At 41.8% G+C, this 12,416-nt stretch overlaps 1 protein-coding gene across 2 annotated transcripts in view; it reads left to right on the forward strand.

The window, feature by feature from the left end:
• Positions 1-12,416, forward strand: part of C2_1H5orf22 (chromosome 2_1 C5orf22 homolog) — a 366,167-nt gene that overhangs the window by 249,707 nt on the left and 104,044 nt on the right. For both annotated transcript variants that reach the window (XM_069218592.1, XM_069218601.1), the window contains exon 7: positions 10,680-10,801. In XM_069218592.1, coding sequence (XP_069074693.1) covers positions 10,680-10,801 — 122 coding nt within the window. The remainder of the gene's footprint in view (positions 1-10,679; positions 10,802-12,416) is intronic.

Below are 12,416 nucleotides of genomic sequence, written 5' to 3' on the forward strand. Positions count from 1 at the left end.
ATAGGTTGATCAGAGAAGATCCCGACCGTTGTAGTATTGACAAGGTGTATAAAGTAAGGAATCTCCCCAGGAGTTGCAGGAATTTTCCATCTAAGCCTTTGGATGTTGTGGCTGTCGATATTGTTGAGCCTGTGCACACCAGAGAAGCCTCCAATTATCATCTAAAACTGATTGATCAGTTCTCTCAGTGGGTGGAAATAGGAGTTGTCAGTAGCATTGAGAATTACTGAATTTGCTAAGAGGAATATTCAATTGTTAAGGTTTGCCCAACACCATACTGACAGACAGTGGTCGTAAATTTATATCTTTTGCAATGGAGGAATTCTTGGGTGTGGATGGAATCAAGCACAGGCAGTGTTCATCGTACCATCCCGAAGGAAATGGTGCTTTTGAGAAATTCAATAGGGTAGTCAAATAATGCATTCAGTTGGGGAAGAGTGCTGGAAGGAATTGGACTAAAGGATTTAAAGAGATCTTGTATTGGCATAAGTTCTCTCCTGACACATCTACTGGAGAGAAGTTACTTTTGAAGTATTCAAAGAAAGAAAAGCTAACACTGTACTATCTCTAGGATGGGTTACTGGGGTAACAATGAGAATGTGTTGTGGGAGTCCATGAAGGGCGGTGCTGAAAAGGGAAGGAGTTATGTTTAAAAGCGTAAAAAGTATTCTGATTCTCAGAAAGGTGTTTGAAACTTACGTTATCGAAAAATGAATCCAAGTTCATTGTCAAGCCTTTTTGCAATGCTGTAGAGGTGAAATATGGAAGAATCTGGTATCTCAATAGGGTTGTTAAATACAAGGTAAATTAATCATTATGAAGTATACAGTCATTTGCATCCCTACTTCTGTTTCTTCATTGTAAATTCCCAGACTGCTTATTGTTTTCCTGTTTCTAGTATTTTGTTTATTTGTTTTTATCAATTTGTGTATTGTTCTGTGAAGGGGAAAGTGTGCGGTATCCACTAAAATATTCAACTATGTTGTTTAGTTTTATCCAATGCTTGTTGCTTGCATTGACAGGTAGTGTTCATTTATAAAGGGAAGAATGGAGAATGTAAGGAGGTTCCAGAGTTTAGATAATCCATCTTTATTGTTCTGATGTCAGTTGCTGTTGGACTTGGAAGCTACATGTTACAGATGGGATGTTCTCAAATAAAAAACCTACTTAAACTCAGTTTTGGAGTCTATCTTAATTACATGACGGAAACATATGGCTAACCGCGCTGCCTGAAATCCTTCAAGAGGGGCCTGGGCCTGTCACAGGAGTGTATAAATATACTGGCCAATTCACTGAATGTTTGTTCTAACACCACAAATGCATGTTTGTTATCTCTATTTGAAGAGACCTGGCAGTGGCACTCTATGGTAACCTGTGATATGCAGTTGCTTCAATTTTCTGGTGCAAATGTTTTGCTAGTTAGAATACCAGCACTTTTGGTTTAATACACATTCCATATGAGCCTATGCATGTCTCTGATCTCGGGCATCTTGCATAAAAAAATAATCTTTCTTGTTTGTGTCACTTCCTCCTGAGTAATGTATGTAATTTAATGGAAAAACAAAAACTAAGAAGTAACATGGGAGGAAACCACATAATGAAAAAACAATTTTAAGGAAAGAGAATTTTGGGGAAATGCTGCTAAATCGAAAATTAAAGGAACCTTTTAAAGGAAAGATACTTTTAAGGAAAGGTCCAAAATCACATTAAACGTGGGTGTAGTTTAGGCGTAGTGAGGGGGTTTTAGGTCCAGGGGTGGGTGATATGTAAGGGTGATAAGGGTATTTAGGGGACAAGCTTGGGTGGAGTTCAGGTGTAGGAAGGGGTTCTTTGGGTTCGAGGATGGGTGGAGTTTAGGAGTGGTGAGGGATTTTTAGGTATCAGGAATAGGGTAGAGTGTAGGGGTGGTAAAATGTTTTCTGAGTTTATGAATGAGTGGAGTTTAGGGTTGGTGAGTAGTTTTAGGGTTAAAGGAATGATAGTGTTTAGAGGTGATTAGGGTTTTATATGGCTTTGGTATGGGTGGAGTTTATATGTAGAATGAGATTTTAAGGTTTAGGGGGGCCGAGGTTTTTTAGGGTTGAATGATGGGTGAAGTTTATGGGTGGTTAAAAGTTTTAATGGTTTAGAAATGTTTTGGGTTTAGGTGTACACTTAGGTTTTTAGGTTTCAAGCATTGGTGGACTTTAGGTTTAGTGAGGTTTTTAGGGTTCAGGGATGGGTGGAGTTTAGGGGACAGATGGGTATAGTTTAGGTTTGAGGAGGGTGTATTAGGGCTTAATTATGAGTGGAATTTAGGGCTAGCAAGAGCTTTTAGGTTTCAAGAATAGGTGGGGTTTAGGGGCTAGAGATTGGTGTAGAAAGGCATGGTGAGTGGTTTTTTTTAGGCGGCAGGGATGGATGGTGTTTAGAGGTAATGAGTGGGTCAAGCATGGATGATGTTTAGGGGTAAAGAAGGGTCAGCAAATTAAAAGCCTGCAGAGTAATTGTTTGACATTTTAAAATGTATGACTCCAAAATGATGTCCCCTGAAGTAAAGCACTGATAAACGTACTGCTGACAATTTCAGAAAAAGTAAGACTATCAGTTACATCTTGAAAAATCAGCATGCAAAAGCCACACTAGAAATAGACGTTCTATGCATTGTTTTCTATGAAAATGGTAAATGCCATTTGTCCTGTGAATTGTCAGTGAGTAGTTTAGGTGAAAAGGTTTCTCAGTAATGATATCCCATTAAATCATTTTCCTGTTAAATCACATACAGACTTCCTTAATTGAAGAAAGGATTCAGGCATTCTTTGACGAAGATTCCTACTTAAAGTTTTAACTGGTTATCACACTGTGGTCACACAAGATCACATGCCAGCCAGCCTAAGGGGGTCATTCCGACCCTGGCGGTCCAAGACCACCAGGGCCGGGGACCACGGAAGCACCGCCAACAGGCTGGCGGTGCTTCCCAGCCCATTCTGACCGCGGCGGTAAAGCCGCGGTCAGAAAAGGGAATCCGGCGGTTTCCCGACGGATTTCCCCTGCATGGGCTGAATCTCCATGGCGGCGCTGAAAGCAGCGCCGCCATGGAGATTCCGACCCCCTTCCCGCCATCCTGTTTCTGGTGGTTTTTACCGCCAGGAACAGGATGGCGGAAACGGGTGTCGTGGGGCACCTGGGGGCCCCTGCACTGCCCATGCCACGGGCAGTGCAGGGGCCCCCTAACAGGGCCCCACCATGATTTTCACTGTCTGCTTAGCAGACAGTGAAAATCGCGACGGGTGCAACTGCACCCGTCGCACCCCTGCAACTCCGCCGGCTCCATTCGGAGCCGGCTTCATTGTTGCAGGGTCTATCCCGCTGGGCCGGCGGCTGCTCTTTTGGCGGTCGCCCGCCGGCCCAGCGGGAAAGCCAGAATGGCCGCTCCGTGGTCCCGCCGCCCGCCAGGGTCAGAATGACCTCTAAGTCTTTACCATTGTTCTGTCACTGACTTACAGAGACTGAATCCAGCAGCAGCAGGCAGAGAATAAGGCCATCATAGCTATATGGCTTGTGGAGTACATAAAATTAGACTCCACCCCGCAGCCCCACCAAATAGTAGGCAGACATGAGAGAGCAACTGCTCCCACTGGTGAAGATCTGCAAGTTGGCCAGTTGAAAACCATGCTTCTCCTTCTTTGAGATTTACTGCCTGGTTGCAGACACAAAGTTAGTTGCTGCATTGGGGCAACCTAGTGCAGTAACTGAATGTACACTATGTAGTTTAGTTGTGTTAATTGAGTACTAGTGCCAATCCCTGGTTCACGTGGTGCTCCCCAACACAGTAAGAAAATTAAAAAGGTTTCTGGGTGCCAAGACAGGCATGTTGGCACGGAAAGAATTCACTGAAGAATACCTGTGGCCCTGGGACACGTAGGGGTCCACAGAGGTTACTCAGTGGGTGATTAGGAGGTTCTGGGATTGCTTCTGCTTAGTAATTTAAAGTTTCTGTAAATGCGTCGGAATTTGACATTGGTGGCTAGAGATTAGGTTAATATCCTCATTGATTTGTGGGAGAAGTACAAGTGCATCAAACAGAATATAATGTGGAGGATGAGTGGCCTGCATTTAATTTAGAAAAGCTCAAATCTTCCAATGAAAAATATTTGTTTGTGAAGTAAGTAAATTATTTTATCATTTGTGTATTTGTTTGATGAATGCTTATTTCTGTAGATTTTGTCTATTGCTTTGTGATTCAATTGTGGAAAATGTTTAATCAGTCAGCGGGACAGGGGGGTTTCGGGGGTGTGGAGGGGTGCCTCAAATCACAGTAATGATTCATTGTGGGTCCCGGGTTCCATTAATGATTAGGTACAGGTCCACTGAAGTCAAAAGCTTAAGACTCACTTCTATAGATGTAGTTATAGCAAAGGTACATCATCTATATATTTATATTCTTTCAAAATGCAGTTTGGTCAGGCCGTAGCATCAAAGCATACATTCTTCCTGAAATTCATCTTAAATCCTTTGAAGCCCTGGAGGTTCAATATGCGGTACAGAACTTTCAGAGATGACAATACATCTAATTGTCATCAAACTGTGGACATTTCACCACAGGTCTCCCCTTTCACTCACATGCTGAATGTTCCAATTTTTAAAAAATATAATTCACATATTTGTTTTTAAATGTAACATAGTTTTGCATTATGACTTCAGATTAGTACTTCAAAATACCAGCAGCCACATCAGTGTGTTAATTTTTCGTCCATTCTTATTCATTAGTTTTCTATTCAATTTCAGACAAAAATGAAGACTTATGATGATTAGTTAGGCCAGTTGTAATTAATTCATCTAAGTTTTTTAACAACCAGTAAAAAATAATTAGAAAACAATAAGTTTCAACAACAGTGTGCTTATGTTAGACCATCTCACTACCCCTGCTCACCTCAATTTCTTTACAGATTGTAAACAACATTGAGTCACCATTGTTGAGTTGTCCACAGTTTGGCATTTATTTTTAATAAACAATTTTTATTGAGTTTGAGCACAGTAAGACACTCAGATGATACAACAGGGTACATAGCAGGTAAACCACAGCATAGGCTTGTAATATACTGTAAGGAGAGTTTCCAGAGAAGAGACATGGATATGAAATACAGTGAGGTATGAGGCTCATTCCAGTTGGCTCAGCCATTTCCCTCATATGTGTTCATGCTTCAAAGGCATTCCTGGACTTCATACACGTGCCTGTCTTGCTGTGTGTACTCCCTGCCGCCACCGGGACAGCCTGGGAGTAGCAGGAATTTTCCACTGGACTGCTACATCATGCTTTGCCACCTTGGTAGCTGTTCCCAAGAGCTCCCATTCTGCTCTTGAGCTCCTGGAGCCCCACAGGACTCCAAGCAGCAGCATCAAAGGTGAGAGGGGCACCTCCCAGCCCAGCACCTCTGTCAACTCTCTCACCACGGCAGTCCAGTATCTGTGAATCACCGGGCATTGCCACACCATGTGATAGAAGTCAGCAGGGGCACGTGATCAGTGAGGTAGGATGATGGTGAGGGACTGCACTGTGTAGCCTGGCCGGTGTGAGGTAGAGATAGTAGAGAAAGTAGGTCTGGACCAAGCACAACCTAGATGAAATCCTGATGACTCAAGGAGCTATCATAGTGTTCTGCCAGTCATCATCTTCAAGAGGACCCAGCCATCCCTCCCAATGAGTGCTAAGGTGATCCAGTGTGTGGGGGGCATTGATAATTAGTGTACCGTAGATTTGGGAGATGCCTCCCCTACCCCTTGGGGATAAGTCACTGCACCCAGAAATTCAATGAAACTACTAGTCAGAAAGCAAAACAATAAGATCAAGAAGAACTATTCACAACATTTAGAAGTGCTACTGGAAGTTCCATTTTATGTGTCCAGCTGTTCCACTTTCTAAAGGCCGTCCTTAGCCCTTCTCCACATAAGCCACCAACTTCTCCCTTAGGGTCATACCTGAAAGCCATGGTGGTTTCAGGAAAATTATCTCGGGACGCTTTTGGATTATAATTGATTTGTTATTCTTTCCCCACTGTGGAGTTGTTACCACACCTCTAGTAGGAGAGACTCTTAAGGAACTTTGCAGAGGGTTTTGTCTTGATTGCTGTCTTATGTCACCGTAGAGAAGGCTTGAGTGATGTGTGACTGAACAGCAGTTTCTTTAAGGTATCACACGAGTGCCACTGGGTATCTCAACGTTTGCATCACTTTAACTTGGGTCCTTACACTACTTGCTGGAGATGAGGTCAAGCATAAGGTAACATTCTGCACATCTTGTGGACATGCAAGTTGATAGGTCAGTGTTGGACCTTAATACATTAAGCCCTCATTTGGTTAAAATGTTCCATTATTGGCCTTCTTGGTCATCCTACAGGATTTCCCTGGCATCTTTGTGGTGTATTGCCCTGGAGAATGTGGTTTGTAACTTATAAGTGGCTCAAGTTGCTGCCTTTGGAAATGGAGACCTAGGTTAAAGTTCCAACGGTAACAAATAAACATCATGTGCTTCTGGGCAAATCACTTAAATTCCCTTTTCCTAAATGTTCCTGAAATGTATTTCTATAATCCATAGTTAATGTACTCTGTCATGCAGATTGTCTCCCGACCCCTCACCAACATATTTGTATATGCATACAAGTGTTTACTGGTGAGGTGGAAGTCTGTTACTGCCATCCAGAGAAGATTGGTTTAAAGAAAATATGGTTATGATAGGTCATAAAGAGCTAATATGCAGGATCAATGAGCAGCTGAATGTTTTAACTCAAATTTGGGAGCGCTTCCTGACTGCAGAGGCGCATGACTTTCTATCAGTCTCTGACAAGAACCTATACTGAGCCAGTGGAGTGGGTGGCTGACATGCCCCTTAACTGCATTTGTGGTTTGGGTTCTTGTGTGTGGACCGCTCTAGCGAGATTTGTGCCTCATTATGCAGAAAGGCAGGATTGCCCCTCCTATGAGCTGGTAGTAAGTTCACTGTTTTCGGATTGGACTTTTGGTGAATGCTTACAGCTCGGAATGCAGGGTCATGCTGATGACAGCAGTCTTCTGTGCAGTTCCTCAACACATTGGTTAGGATAATTCTGCATTATACCGTCTCTTGATAAATACCTATTTAAAGGGGTGCCCCTTGTGCTATAAAATTGCTACCTAAACCAACAAAGGAGAAAGTGAGAAGAAATGAACTCCTGCCCACCTTCCCGAGTTTAATTCATAATCAAAATGAGAGCAGGCATGTTGCCTCCTCTTAATCCATCCGGAGCCTGTTTCTAGGTGTTACAGGACTCTTTTAGATCTTAAAAACAACCCCTCACCCACCAACCTTGTTGGTGTCATGCTTCCTCATAGGGGTCCCAGCCTGGATGCTTAGCATCTCTGGGGTGTGCTTCAATGCCTGATTACAGCAGAGGGGGTTAGTTGTTGATATTATGTGCACATAAGAAGTGATTCGCCCCCCCCCCTTCCAAGGAACACCATAGAGCAATGTTTGAATTAAGCATAAGTAGGTGGTGATACTCCTGAATAAGTCACTTTACGCATATGCGCCACGTAGCTTGTGGTCACTGCATTCCAGAAGAGAATTCCCCTAAAAACGAGCATGAACTTACCGAACACTAATTACCTGTGACAAGAAAGCATGGTACAATTTGGTACACGTTATGGTGCAGTTGGTTTTCTTAATTAAGAATGAGCATCACAAAGGGGTGAAACGATGCCAGGATTGTTTTAAGCCACATTCTGCTGTTGGTGAGGCACATTTTCAGTATTATGATATCAGAACAGGAAGATAACCTTTGTTCATTTTTACATTACATGTATGTAACTGTGGTGGGGGTAGGGGGCACCACACAATAGAGAGAATCAGTAGGTGGAGGAACTATGAGAGCCACAATGCAAATGGATTTAAGGAAGTGTCTGTTCTTTGAGTTTCTTTGCAGGTACTCAAATGGAGTTGTGACATTGCTGTAAACAAACGTGAGTTAAGGGCAGACGGTAGAGGCGCTTGTCTTAGTGTGCTGGTGCCAAAAAGAATAGGTCCTGAAGAAAGCCATATTAACCCCGTTGTGGCACACATCAGAGTGGCTGAAACATGTTGACCTTAAATTAGATGTAGGAGTACATTAGGTCTCCATGTACAGTGTGCCCTGTTTTCAATCTTGTCAAAGGGCACCACTAATAAAGGTTCCCTTGTTTTTTATTAACAGTGTGAATTACCACTGTAAAGTGAGTCACGTTGGCGAATGCTAAAAAAGTATTTGCAATGCAACGGGTCTCGCATTTCCTTGAGTTAGAGCTATTAACGTTGTAAAATCCTAACCCGACTTTTCTTGCCACATAAATTGAAAGAAAGAAAACTAGTGTGATTGCGCAATGTAAAACCCAGCGTGAGTGGCTGAAATTGAAAAATAAAAAACCGAGGGCAGTCGCGCTATATAAAACCCAGCGCAATCGCACTGCATGGAAAATAAAAAGATAGAGTAGTGCAGAAACCAGGCTGAAAACATGGAGCCTCGTATGTTTTCAGTAGTTGCCCGTGCACTTGAGGAGGGCTAAACACTGGAAAAGGCATGACGTATGAATGCCTTTCACTAACGAAATCAAGCGGAGTTTAAAAGGCAAGCCCACGAACCAATGAAAGTGACAGGCGAGATACCAACAGGGATGGAGCACTTGTGTGCTCAACCCTAAAATGATAATGGCAGCCCTACTAAATCCCTCTTGTTGAGTGGTTATCCATTTACCTAGATTCCTTCTCTGGGGTTATTAAAGTTCAACAGTGTTGTCTTCTTGGAAGTGGTGCCAAAACCAATTGTAGAGAGTTTTGTTGCCATTGAACCGGAGCTGAACCAATCAAAGTTCGTCTTGCATCTAAGGATGTGAGCAATGATGATGCACAGTTCTTCTCTTGATACCTGTTGGGTTCAGAGATTACATATCACCTCAGGTTTGTCTTACCAAAATTAATCATTTTTGATCTCGGTATTTCGGTCTTTCAATAGAGGTAATGTTTCACTGCCTCCAAGTGCTCTTGACCATTTCACTAGAGCAAATGCTGCTTCCAAAGTCTTTGAGAGACATGTCCTAATTTCTGAGAACTTTAGAGCAGCCGTGGGCCAATGCATATGCTTTGTGTATACACTGTGTTGTATTTTTATGTGGGATTCTTATCTTTAGAATTGTGGGGTTGCCTAGGGGATGTTGTTGGAAAATGGAATGTGGGGAACTTTGGAATGTGAGAAGAGTCAGTTGTTGCTGAAGGAGCCTCTTGGCTGCCGTCTCCGCGCTGTTTCTAATAAACTCTACAGATATATCTCCATTTTTCTTTTAAAACTCAACACACTGCTACGTGGATACAAGATTACAGATATTCTCTTCACCCAGGTACCACTTGTTCAGCTGTTGTCTGTTTTCGCCTCCACACAACATTGTTGTCTAGTGGGAGTTTGGTTTGCGATAGTTTGACTAGACTTGAGTGTGTGACAACTAACTCAGATTGGTTCCTTCACACTCCTAACATTCTAGAAAGTATTCCATTATTTATGCCGTCTTACTTTATCTTCCAGAGCCGTACCGTACATATAATTCTCGCCAGCAGTTTCGAGGGATGCAAATCATTAGGTAAAGCTATAAAGGAATAGATATAAGAGTTTTTCCATCTCCTAGTATCACACCGTTCCTAATTAAATTTCCTCTGTTTCTATCCCAAGTAGACTGATGTTTCCAAAACGTGTTAAGGGAAAGGACTTAATGAACCTTGCCAATCTGAAATACAACAGATGAGTAACTTTGCCTTCGGAAAAAAACCAAAATATCTGTTTGGTAGTAGAGATATAGTAAATTGTTTTAAAACGAATTCATAACCTTTGGTAGCGTTAGAAAGATCACTAGCACGGTCTCTACGTCTGTGGGCAAAATAATCTCACAAGCACACTCCCTTGAGTTGAATGATGGCCTTATAACAGCAACAGTTAGAATCAAGAAGCTGAGCAAGCATTTCGACAATGGCATTATTTGGAGTATGCAAACCTTGGAGGAGAGAGGAGTGGTTAGCTGTGATTTTTCAAACTTGTACTGTTCCCTTTCTGCCTCTGACAATAAGTTCCTATGCCCTCCCAACTGCATATCCGGGCTTTCATTTCTCCTCAGCTACATTTCGATATATAATGGACGATTCATACTTAGTTACAATTATCCATGACTCTGAATACATCAACAATTCATGCATTATTGCAGCTGTGTGCAGCCTGCATCAAAGAGGCCCCTTTAGCAGTCAAGCCAACTACACTGTCTCGAAGATCTAAACAGTTTAACGGGGCACGAAGTCTTTGAGTTTTAGTGTGGTGTATCGGAGATGAAGAATATGTATTCTATTCTGCTGTAGGCGAGGCTGCTTTGCAAAGATTGCCTCAGTAAATGCTGCACATTTTACCTTTTTCAGGATTAAAAATAAAAGAATGAAAAGGAGTATGCTCTAGTCTTTACTCACATACTGTCCTGATCTTTGTGTCCTCTTTAGAGAAGGCATATATTTTCCTCTCACCCGTTTCCAAATTGTATAATGAACATATTTATTGTATTCTTTTTTTGTAGTATGCTACTTGCAGGTTTGTCATTTCAGATTTCTGACTCCACGTTTAGTGTTAAACCTCTTCTTTGTCTTCAACTTTTATTCTCCATAGGAGGATTTGGTAAATTGTGTAGAAAACCGTATCCGTCAACTGGAAGACCTTGAAGCAGCATTTGCAGATTTTTGTGAGGATGATGGTGAGGAGACTTTACAGAGATGGGCTTCCAATCCTGGGTGAGAGAGAATAGAGTGCATGTATTGTAACATTACTTGTGTGTCCCATGACAGAGCCAGACCAGGTGTACAAATGGAGTACAATAATGGATACTTTATTTTTTCCTTTTATTGTATTTGCTGGAAACGTACTTCCATATGAAAACTAACAGGGAGAGATATTTAAGGATTATGGATTAAGTATTTCTACCCAAAACTAGGATGCAAAATGTAGTAGTAGCAGCAATGTTTTCTTTCTAACATGTTATCACACCAGATGGACTATTAAATAACAGCAAGCATGCTGCACATGTATTTGCATGAAATTATAAACATTCTTTGTCTTTTTCCCCACACTTTTCTAGCCTTAGCACTGCACACTGTAGTCCAGTAAGATAATGCTTTAGTTGTGTGCTGTTAGTAATTTCCAAGCAGCACTTGCGCCCATTTGTGTAGCAGGAAAATCTCAGAGGCGAGATTATTGTCACCCATTTTATCCACAGGCTCGTACTGTTCAAGCACAGTTCTTTTAAGGCATGGGCAAAGTGGCAACTGCCCAGAGCCTTCACCTCCCACATGGCCCATGAGAAAGTGATCATTCTATCTATTGGACCCTCATCTATTTTTTTTTTTTTTATCTCAACCGCTCTTTCACATTCTGCCTACCTCTACCTCTATTCCTCTCTGCCCAGTGTCATCTTATGATTTTTGGGGGTTCAAAAAGACATAAATCAGCTTTTTATGTGTAACCCCGTTTAAAAAAAAAGTTTATTAGCCTTAATGTGAGCTTGATTTAGCAGAAAATGTTTTTAATAACCTTAAGTTTTTTTCCGAACAGGATCCCCTAAAATAATCCTTGCCAAACACCCTCTGTTCAAGACCTTTCTTCCTCAGTTATGGTCTGCGCCCCTTATTCCATTTATCTAGGCTGTGACTTCTTTGGCATCAGACACATGTAGATCGGTTATGGCGGCTTGGAAATTGTTCATTTCCACCCAGTCCATCTGTAGGATAGCGATATTAGCTGCAGACTCACTGCCATGTTGCAGGAGGCCACTATCACTATCGATACTTATAAGCCATCGCACTGCTGGGTTTTTACTTTGTTTTCGTGAAGGGTTGGCAGTGATGTTTATTTTCTTCAAGGTCCGATTTCCATGCATGTCAATTTACTAATACCATAGCGGAATAGGCACTGTGCAGTTTGCTTCCCTCAAACCCACTGAAAGTCACACCACTGTGTTTAAGAAGTACAATAAAAAAAACTACCACAGCAGATTAAAGGCTATTTTTGTTAGTAAGAATCTTTGAATAAGGGTGTAGCCTTGTTTTGCAAAAGGCCCAGCTCTGTACTCATACTCCCAAATACAGTTTTGTATTCCCCGCACTTCTATCCTATACCAAATTGCTAAATTAATCCAAAGTTTGAACCTTATTCCATTTTACTGTCCTGTTGAATAGGCAAAACGATTGCCTTTGGGTGATCAATATATTTCCTCGGGATTCTTGCTGCCTAACATTGGAGCTTGCATAGAATACCTTTTTTTGGTTTTGCATATTTTTTTCCAACTGTTTTTTTTTTTATTGTGCGTTTTAGTGAAACAAACCATGGGCCCCTTAGGGCTACTTTGAAAAA

Source organism: Pleurodeles waltl, chromosome 2_1 (genome assembly GCF_031143425.1).
Source record: "Pleurodeles waltl isolate 20211129_DDA chromosome 2_1, aPleWal1.hap1.20221129, whole genome shotgun sequence".
Classification (NCBI taxonomy): domain Eukaryota; kingdom Metazoa; phylum Chordata; class Amphibia; order Caudata; family Salamandridae; genus Pleurodeles; species Pleurodeles waltl.